The sequence below is a fragment of the Bos grunniens genome, chromosome 7 (assembly GCF_055505025.1).
Source record: "Bos grunniens cultivar Pamir isolate PY7600 chromosome 7, Bosgru_T2T1.0, whole genome shotgun sequence".
NCBI classification, from domain to species: domain Eukaryota; kingdom Metazoa; phylum Chordata; class Mammalia; order Artiodactyla; family Bovidae; genus Bos; species Bos grunniens.
The window spans coordinates 42,991,400-43,007,095 of NC_141171.1; the positions used below are offsets into that span (position 1 = coordinate 42,991,400).

Here is a 15,696-nt window from a genome sequence, read left to right on the forward strand (position 1 = left end):
AGGCAAACAAGACTGTCTAGGACTGCAGATGCAGACAAGAGATTCTCCCACTGTGCTCAGCAGAAGAACAGCCCCAGAGACACCCCCCTCCTGGTCCCTGGGCCTATAAACATGTCATGAGGCAGAAGGGACTTTGCACGTGGGATTAAGCTAAGACCCCTAAGATGAGGACTACCCTGGATTCCCCAGGGGTCCCAGTATCATCACAGGATCCTTATGAGAGGGAGTGGCTGTGAGAGGCAGAGAGAGAGGAGATGCTGTGCTGTTGGCTGTGAGGATGGAGGGAGGGGCCACAAGCCAGGGATGCAGTGCCTCTAGAAGCTGGAAAAGCCCATGCTCCCTGGGAGCCTCCAGAAGGACCAGCCCTGCCCAAGCCTGGATTCAGCCCCATGAGGCCTGAGCTAGACTCCTGACCTCAGGATTGTCAGCGAATGAATCTGTGTGATTTCTAGCCCCCTGTTTGAGGTGACTTATTCCAGCTGCTGTAGGAAGCTCACATGGGGATGAGGACTGTGAGTCTTTCACCAACTCTGTGACCCTGAGTCTCCACCTCAGCACAGTGGTCCTCACATGGGGACTTCAGACACTGATGGTCCCCAACAGGTTCCCCCTGCAAAGATCAGTAAATTGTGCAGCAGGCATTTGCTGGCTCATCACAGAGCTCGAGGTGCTGGGGACACTATAGATCAGCAAATCAGGCCAGAAGGACTTGGAGGGGAATTTCTGACATGGGGAGTGGGAGGTGTGCTGTCCGAGGGGCTGGCGATGGCAGGGGAACATGAGTGGGAAAAAAGGCTGCAGGATTGCAGGCTGGATGCAAACATAAACATCATTATTATTATTTTCTCCTTTTTCAGCCACTGTCCTCCCGCCTCCAGGCCAAGGCGCTCAGAGCCACACACAGGGTCAGGTTGCACTTGGGTGTTTACTGGGAACGGGCTCAGGGGCCAGGCCTGAGGCTCATGCTTTCTTGGTGATGGTCTTGGGGGTAGCGAGCTCGTACAGGCGAGGGGACGCCTGCGCCACCAGGGCGGCAGGGGACACGTGGGAGGGGTCGTAGCCCTCATTCAGGTCCTTCCGCACTCGGGGTTTTGCCAGAGACAGGATGCGGGGACTAGCCACTGCCTTCTTGGTGACCTCCAGCACCTCCCAGCGCGGGTCGCGGTCAGGAACACACTTGTCCGACTGGACCTTGGGCACTGGAGGGGGCGGGAGAGAGGGCGCAGTGTCAGCAGCCCGAGCCCCCCTCCCCACGGAGAGCGATCTTCTGAGTCAGAGCTCCCAAGTTCAGTGTCCTGTCCCTCGGCAGATGATGGATAAACACACGTGTCTCTCCATACACACGAGCATCACTCAGCCGTGAAGAGAAGCCCTGACACTCGCTACCACATGGACGGACCCTGAGAACACGATGCTCTGTGAGAGAAGCAGACACAGAAGGACACATGGGGTGTGATTCCACTGGTGGGAAACGTCCAGAACAGGCTGACCCACAAAGTGAGTGGGTTCCTGGTGGTCAGGGGCTGGGGAGGGGCTGAGGCGGCCAGCCGATGGAGATGGGGCGTCACTGTGGAGTGGTGGAATGTTCTGGACTTGATTTTGTGGGACATAGGGAACAGACTGGTGGGTGCCAGTGGGGGAGGTGGGAGGGAAGGGAAGGATTGGGGGCTTGGGGTAAGCAGATGCAAACTATATTATACACAGGATGGACAAACGACAAGGTCGCACTGTAGAGCACAGGGGACTATAGTCAATATCCAGTGATACCTGGAGTTCTGCTGTTATGTTCTATAAGTCAATGGTATGTGGCAGCCAGGATGGGAGGGAGTTTGGGAGAGAACAGATACATGTATGTGTATGCCTGAGTCCCTTCACTGTTCACCTGAAACTGTCACAGAATTGTTAATCAGTTATATCCCAATACAAAATTAAGAGTTGAAAATTCCTGTGATAAAAGATAATGGAAAAAAATATGAAAAAGAATGTGTATAACTGAGTCACTTTGCTGTTCAGCAGAAATTAACACAATATTGTAATTCAACTACACTTCAATAAAATTTTTTTAATAAATAAAATAATATATAATTTTTTTTAATAAATAAAATGGGTTGTAGTAATGTGCCCATGGCTGTCTGTGAGTGTACTGGGAAGTACTGAACTGTGCGTTTTGAAGGGTGAGCATAAAGAACAATGTCTCAAATGGTCACAGGCCCAGACAGGGACTGGAGGGGCAGACATAGGTGTCCTGGTGGCTGGGGGTGAGGCAGGGGCTCCATCAGCCCCACTGCCCATGCACCTGTGGCCCCAGCTGGGTCCTCCCCATAGGGTCCACCAGCTACACATGACCAGCACCCCATATGGACTGGGATTTTATCTTATTTAATTTTAATAAAATCCATTAATTGAATTAAATCAATAGGTTGATTGACTTCAGTCCATTTCAGTCATGGACAGACTGGTCTCAGAGTAGACCCGTAGCTTAGCCTGGCCCACCGCTCACTGGCCAGGACCCCTGGCCCTGCTCCTGTTTGGACCCCCTACCTCTTCACCACCCCTTCCCCCACAGTGCGAGCCTCAGGGCTTGGCCCACATGAGGGCCAGGAGCGAGTAACCGCTGGTGACTACTGGTGAGCACTCCTGTCTCTAGGCCCTTCAGTTTTGAGGGTTTCCTTTCCAAACCCCTCTTTGCCCCAAGACTCTGCAAATGCAAAAAGGCCGTCTCCACTCAGCAGAGGAGCTGCAGCTCCGGGGAGAGGCACTCAGTGAAAACAATGGGAGCCTGTGCTGAGGCCCCCAAAGAGGGTACTTGGGGGGCCTTGGGAGGACCTGCCAGAGCCCACCTTCCTGGAGTCCTCAGGGAGACTCAGGGGCTCCCCCTGTTGTAACATCTGGGCTCTGAAAATCTATCGGTCACAAGTTAACAGTGCAACCTGTCCACAGCCACACAGAACCCGTACTGCATGGACCAGTGTTGCCCAGGGACCCTGCACTGCGTGTTTCCTCTCTTTACTTTTTAAATGCTGGTCAGAACTATCAGTGGGTGGGAGTCTGCAGTTGGAAATACACAGCCCTACGCCAGTCTTATCCATACATACACACACACAGAGGGATGTGCGTTGATAACATGCTCCTGTGAAGCCTGGATGAATACACACACATGTGTATGTACAAATGTACGTGTGCTTATGTTCCAGATGTGTGTGTCCATGCATGTGTGTGTGTGTGAGAGAGAGGCAGAAGTGCGTGTGTGCTTGTGTCTCTGTTCATTTAAACAATTTTTAACAAATTCAACGAATACTTTAACGAATATTAAGGGGCTTCCCTGGTGGCTCAGTGGTAAAGAATCTGCCTGCAATGCGGGTTCAATCCTTGGGTCAGGAAGATCACCTGGAGGAGGAAATGGCAACCCACTCCAGTGCTCTTGCCTGGAGAATCCCATGGACAGAGGAGCCTGGCTACAGTCCATGGGGGCACAAAGAGTTGAGGACGCAACTGAGCGACTAAACCACCACCAAGGGAACAGATGAATGAATCAACAAACAAAAGAAACTATAAGCAAGCTCGAAAGAAAAATGAATGGGAAGAAGTTACTTTGCAAAGTGCTCGACAAAGGGTTAGTGATCATCTTACATAAAGAGCTGCTGCAAATTAATTCCCTCCCCCAATCCCCCAATAAAAACAGGAAATAGGAAACGAGAAAAAGACACAGCAGAGTAAACCGAAATGGCCAGTCAAGCTCCCTGGTGATCCTGTACCAGGAGCTGGGGCACACTTGAGTTTCCCAAAGCCCCTGACCACCTTTAGGTGGTGAGATCCCTTTCTTCATGCCTTGCTACATTTTTCAGATTCCCTACAATTACTGCATATTACTTCTGTTGTGGGGGAGCCAGGTCTTCCTTTGTTTTCAAGGACAGGCAGAGACTCTGGCCAGCACCCTTAGGTCCCAGCTTGGCTCTCCAGGCACTGGCCTGCATCCCAGGTTTCCCTTTTGTGCCTACGTGCCATGCTGGAAGACCCACTCAGATGACGCACTCGGCTCAGGCCCACAACCTCCATCCCAGGGGGAGTGATACCCTCTGCCAGCCCCCAGGGAATGCGAGCAGATGCAGTATGAACTGCCCACAGGGATTCAGACAGTGGGTCTGCAGGTTAGTGGGAGTCAGGGGAACACGAATCTTGTAGAACCAGCTCCAAGTGGACCGGCTGCTCCCAACTGCATCCAGTGTGGAAGGGTGCTTCATGAGACATCGGGCACCTCCCGGGACCCACTTACTGGCCAGGTGAAGAAGGCGGTTATAGTCTGACACGTGTGGCTTGGGTTTTGGCACGGGGTCCCACTCTTCCAGCAGGGTGGCTGGAGCCTTGGGCTTTGCCAGTCGGATGATCCTCGAACTGGGAATGGCCATCTGGGCTGCCCTGGACACTTGGGACACCTAGAAACAGAGTTAGAGGGAAAGAGTAAAGCAGCCTGAGCTGTTTCACACACCCCTGGGTCAAAAGATCCCGTAAGCAACGCTGAAAGACAAAAGACTGGCTAGGAAGTTAGACTGCAGTGTGTTCAGCAAAGGATTCAGATCAGATCAGTCGCTCAGTCGTGTCCGACTCTTTGCGACCCCATGAATCGCAGCACGCCAGGCCTCCCTGTCCATCACCAACTCCCAGAGTTCACCCAGATTCACGTCCATTGAGTCAGTGATGCCATCCAGCCATTTCATCCTCTGTCATCCCCTTCTCCTCCTGCCACCAATCCCTCCCAGCATCAGAGTCTTTTCCAATGAGTCAACTCTTCGCATGAGGTGGCCAAAGCACTGGAGTTTCAGCTTTAGCATCATTCCTTCCAAAGAAATCCCAGGGCTGATCTCCTTCAGAATGGACTGGTTGGATCTCCTTGCAGTCCAAAGGATTCTCAAGAGTCTTCTCCAACACCACAGTTCAAAAGCATCAATTCTTCGGTGCTCAGCCTCCTCACAGTCCAACTCTCACATCCATACATGACCACAGGAAAAACCATAGCCTTGACTAGACGGATCTTTGTTGGCAAAGTAATGTCTCTGCTTTTGAATATGCTATCTAGGTTGGTCATAACTTTCCTTCCAAGGAGTAAGCATCTTTTAATTTCATGGCAAAGGATTAGTAGCCATCACATATAAAGAGGTTCTCTAAGCCAATAACATGAAAAATCAGTAGGAAATAGCTAATCATGAAGGAAAGTAAGCCCAAAGGATCAATAATCCTTTCTGTGCACCAGGGAAATGTAAATTAAAACAGCAAAATATCACTCCATGCCAACAAATTTGACAAAAGTGACCAAGTCTGGCTTTATCCAGCCCTGGCAGGAAGGTGGGAGGACAGAGACCCGATGAATGGCTGGTAGGAGGGTAAATTGCGCAAGCACTTTGTGTGAAACATTCAACATTTTACAGAAGCTCTCCACTGGGTGCACCCTGCTGGGTACTGCCCAGAGGCAGAGGATTGGCTGAAATGATCCTTAGGGCCATCATTAAAATGTGTGTCTCTTTCCTCCTGAAATTGTGCTGCTTAGAAATTACATATACTACTCATACCAAAGACATCCTGGTGTTTACAATTTTATGTCCCTCTCAACCACCCATTCCATCCCCACTCCTTTCTTCCCCTCCTTCTCTCCCCCATCAATGGTCCACACAGCTCCAGTCACCAGCTGAGGTGGATAAATCAGCCTGCAGTCCTACCCTCAGGGGACCGCCAGCCTGGAGGGGTGACAGGCAGGGAAAATTCATTCATCCACACATTCAAATAATATTGATGACCACTCCATGCCCTGTGCATGCCAGGGCCAGAGACCTGTTGAGGGACCTTCATTTAGTCCCCCAGGAGGCACAAGGGAGAGTAAGGGTGGAGAAGGGCCTATCTTGCCAGCTTTCTCAGGCACTGGGGAGCCACAGAGGGTGCTGGAGCATAAAAGGGCTTAAAGGCTGAACCAGCAGAGGCAGGGCAGGGGGTCGGGAAAACAGCAGGTACACCTGCTGGGAAAAGCTGAGGCCAGACTCTCCTCTGGATCCTTGTCCAATCCAACTGACTGTGAAGCCTTCTTTGAGACAACCGGGGAAATGGAACATGGATTGGGGATTTGAACACTAAGGTATTATTGTTAAATTCTTCTAGTTGGACCATTGTTGGTATGTTTATTACTTTATTTTTATTTTTTTATCTTTTTGAGAGTTGTGAGTTAGCTTTATTTGGGGCAAAATGAGGACTGCAGCCCAAAGGATAGCTCTGAAAAACTGCTCCCCATTGTTGGTATGGTTTTAAACCATCACAAACCGTGTGATGTCTGAATTCAGTTGTAAAATTCATCAAGTTAGGAGCGGGCGGGGAGGGTTGGTCTATCAAACAACCACACAAAAACACCCAGGGACAAGCTGTTCAATGTATGTTAAACCACATGGCCCAGGACTTCCCAGGTGGTCCAGGGGTTAAGACTCCCCCTTCTAATGCAGGTGGCTCAGATGGTAAAAGAATCTGCCTACAATGCAGGAGACCTGGCTTCGATCCTTGGGTCGAGAAGATCCCCTGGAAAAGGAAATGGCAACCAACTCCAGTATTCTCGCCTGGAGAATTCTAAGGACAAAGGAGCCTCAGATCAGATCAGATCAGTCTCTCAGTAGGCTACAATTCATGGGGGGTCACAAATGGTCGGACACAACTGAGCAACTAAGACTCTTACTTTCACTTTTCCCAATGCAGGAGGCCCAGGTTCGATCCCTGGTCGGGGAACTAAGGTCCCACATGACATGGGGAGAGATAAGGGCCAGATTCAGGATGGACTGAACTCTGGTGTCACCTCTGAACCAGTTGTCATACACTCATTCAAGCAGATGGCTTGGGGCTCCCCTCCGCGCTGACCTGACCGGCAGCGGAGCGTGGTCCCTGCCTGCCTTCAAGGGGTGGGAGGAAAGTAAAGGGTAGGGGGTGGGCGTGGAGGGGGAGTAAAGGGAGTTGGGGAAGTGGAGGGGCGGGGAAAGTGAAGGGGCGGGGCTTCTTGAACCTACACTGGGACTCCCCATGGCTAAGAGAAGCAGCCACACGCCTGTTCCCTCTTGTCCTTGTGTGTCCTCTGAACCCCTGGGTGGGGGTGGGGGGGCAGGCGGGCCCCCCAGAGAGAGCCAGGGAGTTCCAGGGACGGAAGGGCACCCACCTCGGACATGTTTATGCTCCAGATGTTGTTTCGGACCTTAGGGGTGGCCAGTTCCCGTAGGCGGTTGGACGCTCGATACTCCAAGGTAGACCGCGGAATGGGCCAGATAGAAGTGGTCCTAAGGGAGAGCCTAAGTCTGAGACCCCAGCCAACCCGGGGGCCGTATCTGTGTGTATCTGAGACCCTGGCCCTGCAGGAAGATGTGTCTGTGCACACATGTGCGACTCCTCTCTGATTCTGGGGTTCAGGGGAGCCTGGTGCAGAAGAGGGTTTTCTAATCCCTCCAAGATGAGTCCTTAAAAGACCCCTAACAGAGCCCCACCTTCCTCTCAAGGATGGAGCAATGCTCTCCTGGGTCATACCCTCCCTGCCACCCCCACAGCCCCCGCCACCAGGATGGGGTCAGGAGGTGGACCAAAGGGATGAAGTGAGCCCTGCCTGCCCCTCAAACTCGTGTCTCAACTCTGCCTCTGCCCCAGAAACAGCCTTATTTCATTGATCCGAGGCCAATTCCTCTCTTATTTTCACCTCTGTGAGCCTGGCATGCAGTTCTGTAATCTGGAGTGACCTCTGTGTGACCTGTAATCTGGGGTGAGGCTGGAATGAAGCAGATAAATGCTGTCAGCCCAACAGAAGGCCCAGTGCCCTCCCCTCCGGGGCGAGCACGACAAAACTGTTTGTACGGAGGTCACTCCAGATCACAGGTCCCACAGAGGTCACCCTGGATTACTGGTCCCTCAGAGGTACCTCCATATTATGCTCTGACCAGCATTAAGGGGAAAAGCTGTTGTCACAAGACCGGCACAGAGCCAGTGGCTGGAACCGGTTAACACCCGTAAGTGGGACTCCCCTCAGTCACTTATCTTTCCATGTGTGAGTGAGAGATAAAAGCAGAGTCTGTGTGGAATAACTTCAGACCCCACATTGGCCATCATGGAAGCCCCATGTGCTAAGACAGAGTCGCACCAGGAGGCAGGCACCTAAAACTGTAAATCTCACAGCCACCCGCTGCCTAGGGGACTCGAGCACCTGCCTTGAGACCCACCAGCATCCCATCCCGTCTGGGCCACTGGGCCTCAAAGGCTTGGTGCCCAAGGCCCAGGCCGCACGGATGGTCACCTGGCCCCCAGACCTGGGCCCTCCCCTGCTACAACACCCTGATGGAGAGAGGTCTCTGCCCATAACCCCCTACCTGTTGTTGTTGTAATACTCCGAGTAGAACCTCTTGGGTCGGGCCAGCTCCTCCACCCGGCGGGACACCTCTGCACAAAAGGAGAAGCAGCTGCCCTAGAAAGCTGCCCTCCCCTCCCACCCAGGGCTCTCTTCCTCCTGACCTGGCTTCATACCAGGTGACAGCTCATACCAGACACCCCCACTGGGGACCACAGGACACATGAGGGGGGTTGCTCAGGCCCCTCGGCTCCTTGGCCCTACTGTGGATTTGGGCCTGAAGTCAGGATGGGCCTGGGCTTGAAGGGGCCTCCGTGCTAACTGGGGGTGGGGAGAATTCTAAACCTGAGTGAGAACTTGCCCTGAGGCTCTGAGTGTCTCTCCAGATACAAGCTCTGGAAAGGAAGGGGTCTTTTGTGAAGTTCATACTGACCCCACTTTGGCTGAGATGCAAACTGCGATTTCCCCTGGAGAGTTTGCTCCCACCCCTCCCCCAGGACCAACCTCCAGCTAGGAGAGGAGACACCCTCCCTGGAAGACTGGGGGGACACTCCTGAAAGACAGGGGAGGGGCAGTCCCACAGGGGCCCTGAGAGGCTTGGGCCTGGGAGGCCCCAAAGTCTACCCTATCAGAGCCAGGCACAGGTCAGGGTGAGATAGGGGCAACCGGGCCATAGGCACCAGGCCAGCCCCAGTCCCCACTCCAGCACCCCCACAAAGAAGCACAGGCAAAGGACAGGTGGACCTACCGGGCACTGTGATGGTGAGGGTGGTGTCCTCGAGAAATCTCTCTGTCCAGTACACGGATGGCCTGGAACATAGCCAGCAGGGCTCATGAGGGGAGCCAGCCCCAGCGGGTGTACCCCACTCAGAAGCAGAGCTCAGGGCACCCCATGAACACAAACAGTGGGAGGAGTGCAACTAGAGGGGGAGAAAGGGAGATAGCAAGTGGATGGCAGCAGAGGCCGGTCAGAGAGAAACAAGACAGGGAGGCCTTAGGGGCACGGGAGAGCATAAACTATTTAGCAAGGCTGGTATTCAGAGAAAGAGGGAGCTGGGAAAAAAAGAGGCATAACTGAGAAGGGAGCCCAGGCGGTACTGGCACAGACCCACCTCAGGCAGGGGCTGGGGTCCAGAGCTCCGGGTGGAACTGAGAATCCTGGGGTAGGGCCCAGTGCAGAGCCCTCAGCGCTCCCCCACCCAGGAGAGGAGGGGGCCCCAGACTCACCAGTAGATACAGAACTGCAGGCTCCGCATGCGCGGGGACACCCAGGCATGGCCCCTGCAGCAGCACCCCATCCTGCGGGAGACAGGCCTGCCAGCCTCCGCACTGGGCTCTGCTGGACCAGGTCGGTCTGGGGCTGCTGCACATGCCCTCTCAGACTGCCCCCCACCACCACCACACCCACCAGGCCAGCTGCCCACCGGCCCGTTGCCTCACCTGTCTTTTAAGATTTGCCAGTTGGTCTTGGGCTTCGCCAGCTCAAAGAGCCGCCTCCTCTTCTTTCTCTCTGGGCTCGTGGAGGTGCGAGGGATCCTCTGGGAGATGGAGAGCCGCCTGGGGGGAGGTGGATGGTGAGGTCGAGCCCTTGCTCCCCGAGCCAGCAGCCCCACCCTTCTGCTCCCGTCCCGTCCTCTAGAGGAGAACCCTGCACCACCAAGACCTGGTCTGAAATTGTAGCTCTGCCACCAGCCAGTCCCTCAATTCCCCACTGCTGGGCCCCAAAGGCGACGCTGAGCCAGGGCGAGTGCCCCCAGGAAGCCCCCAAGAGCCCCAGACATCCCGTCTCCCCTCCTGGCTCAGACGAACTCCCCAAGCCCCACCCACGCCCCCATTCCCCTGCCTGACCAGCCACATCACATGCCATCTGTGTACTCGTCACACCAGCTCTGTGGGAGCTGGAAATCAATGTGCCTGGAGGGCAAAGGCCCCGTCTGTGTCCAAGGAGATGTGTGCTGACCCAGGAGTAGGGGCTGAGGGCTTCCAGCCAAGGAACCCAGGCATATCCCAGGGCACAGGGTCCCACAGGTAGGAGGGAGCACCCACTCATTTTCCGGTGTCCTCCTCTCACCCAAAAACATTTCTGGTGATTTGTGGTACTTGGAAAGATTTCAGCTTTAGAGCTTCATTTTCTGTCTGTGGATGGCTGCTCACAACCTCTCAACTCTGCCATCTGACTTCTGCCCGCTCCAAGTCTCCTGCCACATGGACAGGGGCGGTTTGCCAACATCCTCCTCGGGGCAGCAAGGAGCTGACCCCTTCACGCTTAAGAGTGAGGGCACAGGTCCAGAGCCCCCAGGCCAGTGCAGCCACCCCCAGGGACACCGCTGCCACACCCCAGCCTGGGCGCCCGCTCCCCGGCCCACCTCATCTCAGGCACGCCCTCCTCCATGTCTTTCTCCAGAACCCTCTCAAGCTCCAAGAGGGCCTCTTCTGGGTTCTGGGCATCCACAGATTCTTCCCCAGCCACCTCCTCTGGGGGAATCTCCTCTTCTTGGTCTTCCAGTTTCAGGTCCCTATCATCCAGACCCTGGAACTTGGGGTCCTTGGACCCTACATTCTCATATATTGTGCCCTGGAGGCCCAATGAGACATCATCCTGCCCCCTCTCTGGCTGGTCCTCGGCCTCCGATGTGTGGTGGTTATAGAACGAGTTTTGCTGGTGGTCCCCCATGTGCCAGGCCCTCCCCAGCCTTGCTCCCGCAACACCCAAATGTGTCTGTGGTCACCCAGCAACCGGAGAATGGCCTGCCCACATTCTCGGCCCACATTCCACCCCCAGCACGCCTGTCTGCAGGTGCCTCCCCCCCCCAGATGTAACTGGGGCTCCCGGGGCCACCCAGCCCTCCAGCCTCACCTGCTGGTCCCTTTCTGCTGCTCTGCCGTACTGTCCCCTAAACGTGTGCGCACTCCTCTGCCCACACTCATCCTGGGGGGCGCCTCCTCGGGAAGGCAGACCGATCCCTGGGTCTCTCTGCATCTTGGCATCTGGCATGACTTTTCTGTGGTGTTTGGCATGGCCTGAGATGAAGTCACTCACTTACTCCTTTCTTCTTCAGTGTCTATGTCTGCCTCGTAGAAAGTGGCCTTCCCAGGCCAGGGGCTGAGAGCACCCCATTCACTGGGGCCTGGGGGTGCGTCTTGGGGAAGGGCTTCTGCGGGAGCACACCCAGCTCACCCTACACTTCCTCTTAGTCAGGCCTATTTGTGCTCAGATGGGGGAGTTGCCGCTGGTGGTAACAGTTCAACAGGGGTCCCACACCCTCCCTGGGACAGGCTCAGAAATGGGACTGGAGAGGGTGTCTGCAGGGGCTTTGAGGGATGGCATCCTCTGTCTTGAAAGGGGACAGGAAGAAGAGACTCTCTCTCTTCTTGGTTGTTTCTGGGACTATGTGTGATGTCTGGAGCTCAGGCAGCCATCTTGTTCCCGGTCACAAGTCCACGTGCCTGATGCACAGTGAGGCCAAACAAACCATACGTTAGAGCCTGAAGCAGAGAAACGTTTATCACAGGCCATACAAGGAGAGGGGTGGCTTCCACCCCAGCACCCTGAACTCCCCAGAGGGATTCAGTAAAACCTTTTTAAGGCCAGGTAAGGGAGGGGTTTGGTTGTTGTTGCAGACTTGCTGGCACAGGCAGCAGAGCATGGGGTTAAACAAAGAAGCAGATGTAATGTGGAGTTAGATTTGTTTTTCCCTGTCACACTGTAACCCTGAGACCAGCAGGATTTGAGCCTGAAATGTTGTTGAGCCTCCGAACCTGGCAACCCTGGAGCCCTCTGTCTGGGCTTCCCATTACTTGACACATTAATTCTCTTGGGAACTTGGGGGGGACTCTCTTGTGGTCCAGTGGTTGGAAATCTGCCTGCCTTCTCAGGGGACAGGGGAGTCGATCCCTGGTCCGGGAAGATCCCCGTGCCACAGAGCAGTAAAGCCCGTGTGCCACAATTACTGAGCCTATGCTCTAGAGCCCAGGAGCTGCAACCACTGAGCCCACATGCCTCAACTACCAAAGCCAGCGCACCCTGGAGCCCACCGTCCACAAGAGAAGTCACTGCAATGAGAAGCCCAAGCACTGAAACCAAGAGGAGCCCCCGCTCACCACAACTAGAGAAAAGCCAGTGCAGCAATGAAGACCAGCACAGTCAAAAATTGTTTTAAAGAGCTTGTATTCCTCCTTGGAAGTACATTTCTTAAAAAACATAAAAATTCTTTTCATTATAAGAAAAAAAAAGAGGAAGAGGACAGTGATGGTGTGAAGGATTCAGGGTGGGGATTATAGACGGGGACATTACTGGTAATGTTCTCGTTTGTGGGTGTTCTTTACAGTATGAATGAGTGGATGGTGGGATGGATGGGTGAATAGATAAGAGAGGGTCACATATACACAAATGAACTTGTCTATGAAACAGAAATGGACTCACAGGCATGTGGTTGCCAAGAGGGGGTGGGGGAGGGATGGACTGAGAGTTTGGGATTAGAAGATGCAAACTATCATACACATGATGGATAAACAACAAGGCCTTACTATATAGCACAGGGAACTATATTCAATATTCTGTGAAAAAGTGTAATGGGAAAGAATATGAAAGAGAATATACATGAATAGCTGAGTCACTTTGCTGTACAGCAGAAATTAACACAACATTATAAATCAATTATACTTTAATAAAATAAAAATTTAAAAATGAGCAATTGCTTGAAATCCCTCTCAAAAAAAAAATGAGGGTCACATAAGGGGAGGGGAAGGAGAGAAGAGGAGAGAGGCAAGCAGTTGGGTGACCACTCTCCTGTCTCTCCAACTCCCTCCACCCAGTTTATTTTGAAACCACTCCACATTAAGCAGGAACCACAGAAAAAGGGCCCCTGGAGAACGGCATGGCAATCCGCTTCAGTACTCTTGCCCCAGAGAATCCCACAGACAGAGGAGCCTGGCATGGGCTCCTCTGGGTCCCATAGGGTCCATAGCGTCCATAGGGGTCCATAGGGTCACAAAGAGTCCAACACAGCTGAAGCGACTTAGCACAGCACAAGCAGAGAAAGGCACCCCTGATTTGGGGAGCACTGAATACATCACTCATTTCAAAATAGGGAAGCCAGGCGTCGGGAGGCAGAATATGGACCGGAAGCAGAATATGGACCAGAATCGAGGGATGCTGCCTGACATGTGGCCATCTGGCAGCTCCCTGCCCCCACTCCCAATCCAAGTGGGGGTGCTTTGACCAGCAGGATGGAGCCGAAGTGAGGCCCTGGGCCTGACTCCTGCCTCTGCCCACTGTAAGGGTCACCAGGGAGGAAGGCTGACTACCCTGCATCCACCACGCTGGGCGGAAGTCCAAGCAGCACACCGAGGTCTGGATCTGGAAGGTCTGGGTCAGTGCCCAGTGAGACTCCCTCCTCCCAGCTCGGAGCCCGACAGTGAGGGGAGAAGCCACATCCAACACTCCAGCCCCAGCAGATATGGTGTGTCCAGACAGACAGCAGTCCCGCTGAGAGCGGCCCAGGGGCCAGACACACAGGAAGTAACAGACTGTGAGTTCAAGTGGCAACTTGGGGCTGTCTGCACCCGACAAGGCATCACTGAAGCCCACCCTCCCCATCCAGTCCTGGGTCCTGAGGGAGTTTGCCGAAGTGGCTCAGGAAGGTCTGCAGGGTCCCTGCCACCCGCCACCCTGCCCCCATCACCCTGCAGGGGCCCCCTCCGTGCCCCTCATCCAACTTTTTGCGGCCCAAGGCCAAGCTCCTACTACCCGCAGCACAACAGGAAAATATGAAGGGTTGGGGCAAGGAGTAGCGACTGTATCTGGAAAGCTAGAGAAGACAGTGGACTGTGCCCCAAGAACCATCTTACCTGAGTTAGGATTCAAGCTTCTTTTCTACTAAAGGGGAGGGAGTAACAGCAAGCATTTCCTGGTTCCCGGCAGCCTCCGACTTCTTCCTCTTGCAGCTGTTCATAGCTGGGCCTGGTCAGGCAGTTTTCTGTGAGCTAAATGGAGGTATTTTGGCTTAATTCTCATTACCTGGGATGCTGCGCTCCCAGAGATGGACCATTGTGTGTAATTTAAGTTTAGAGGCAACATCCTGCAGTGATTAGCTTGTAATAGAATATGAAGTTTCTCCCCTATTCCACCAACCTGTGCACTCATCCTTCCCTTGGTTTTCATGTGAATGAGTTCCCCAAAAGGCACCTTAGATATCACCTCCTCCAAGAAGCCTTCCTGGTCACCCTTCTCAAGTACAGCTTCCTTGTTTTCCTACCTAAATTTGTTGCTGTTGTTGAACGGCATTTACCATGACCTCACATAGTGCATTTTTAACACAACTGTTGTCTTGTTAGCCCATTAGGATTGAGGTTCCACTGGAGCCAGATGCTGCCTGGACTCCCCGCAGCAGAAACAGAGCTCCGTGAGCGCAGGGAAGAGGCTGCAGTATGATGTGATGGACACAAGATGTCGCTGCTCTCAAGGGCACGTTGGTCCCTCCACCCGGGCGTTAACATTGGACCTCATGGACTTCCCAGTAGCATCTCCTTGAAGGCCCACCAGCCACCCCCCCACCACCTCCCATGCGCACACACACACACACACACACGCACACAGTCCTTGCAAGGTACGCTTTATCATCATCATCCCCATTTCGCTTTCACCCAGAGAGAAACAGGATCAGAGAGGCAAAGTCATTACCTAAGATGGCACAGGGACTTGAACCCCCAGCATTCAGAGCTAAGCTACTTCCGGTGGTGCCTCCAGCTGGGGCCGCATTTGCAAACTTCATGGGTGGTGCGAAATGCCCTTGACCAAAGATCAAAGATGTATGGGCCTTCCTGAGGCTAAGTTAATCTCCCTGGAGACCAGCCACACTCTTCCCCTGCTCAGTAACCTGCCCTAGCTCCCACCTTCTACAAGAATGTTTCCCAAAGCAATGACAGGGGGCTTAGTGTCTTCAAGGTGCCACTGAGTGGGATACAGTCCCTCCTTCTTCAAGAGATGCGAATACCAGACCACCTTATCTGCTCCTGTGAAACCTGTATGTAGGACAAGAAGCAACAGTTAGAACCAGACATGGAACAATGGACTGGTTCAAAATTGGGAAAGGAGTACATCGAGGCTGTATATTGTCACCTTGCTTATTTAACTTATATGCAGAGTACATCACGGGACATGCCGGGATGGAGGAAGCAAAAGCTAGAATCAAGATTCCCAGGAGAAATATCAATAACCTCAGATATGCAGATGAAACCAGCCTTATGGCAGAAAGCAAAGAGGAACTAAAGAGCCTCTTGATAAAGGTCAAAGAGGAGAGTGAAAAAGCTGGCTTAAAACTCAACATTCAAAAAACTAAGATAATGGC

At 53.4% G+C, this 15,696-nt stretch overlaps 1 protein-coding gene across 4 annotated transcripts; it reads right to left on the reverse strand.

Annotated features, from left to right (window-relative positions):
- Positions 1 to 811: 811 nt before the first annotated feature.
- On the reverse strand, positions 812 to 14,326 carry SPMAP2 (sperm microtubule associated protein 2). Of its 4 annotated transcripts, none has more exons than XM_086411203.1 (8): positions 14,198 to 14,326; positions 9,788 to 9,904; positions 9,575 to 9,646; positions 9,096 to 9,157; positions 8,370 to 8,439; positions 7,178 to 7,295; positions 4,274 to 4,433; positions 812 to 1,199 (listed from the first exon to the last, which is right to left on the reverse strand). In XM_086411203.1, exons 3-8 carry the CDS (start codon positions 9,643 to 9,645, stop codon positions 961 to 963), a joined length of 720 nt encoding a protein of 239 aa, XP_086267329.1. In that variant the 5' UTR covers position 9,646; positions 9,788 to 9,904; positions 14,198 to 14,326; the 3' UTR covers positions 812 to 960. The 4 variants fall into 4 exon arrangements, with proteins under 4 accessions (XP_086267329.1, XP_086267331.1, XP_086267330.1 ...); XM_086411205.1 differs by having other exon boundaries at positions 812 to 1,416; XM_086411204.1 differs by having other exon boundaries at positions 9,575 to 9,683.
- Between the last annotated feature and the right edge of the window lie 1,370 nt (positions 14,327 to 15,696).

Coding starts and splice junctions, on each gene's coding strand:
- SPMAP2 (XM_086411206.1), bottom strand. CDS start 11,021: ATGGGGGACCACCAGCAAAACTCGTTCTATAACCACCACACATCGGAG. Junction 9,647..9,787: donor TGGCAAATCTTAAAAGACAG/GTGAGGCAACGG, acceptor TGTCTCCCGCAG/GATGGGGTGCTGCTGCAGGG. Junction 7,296..8,369: donor GAGTATTACAACAACAACAG/GTAGGGGGTTAT, acceptor GCTCTCCCTTAG/GACCACTTCTATCTGGCCCA.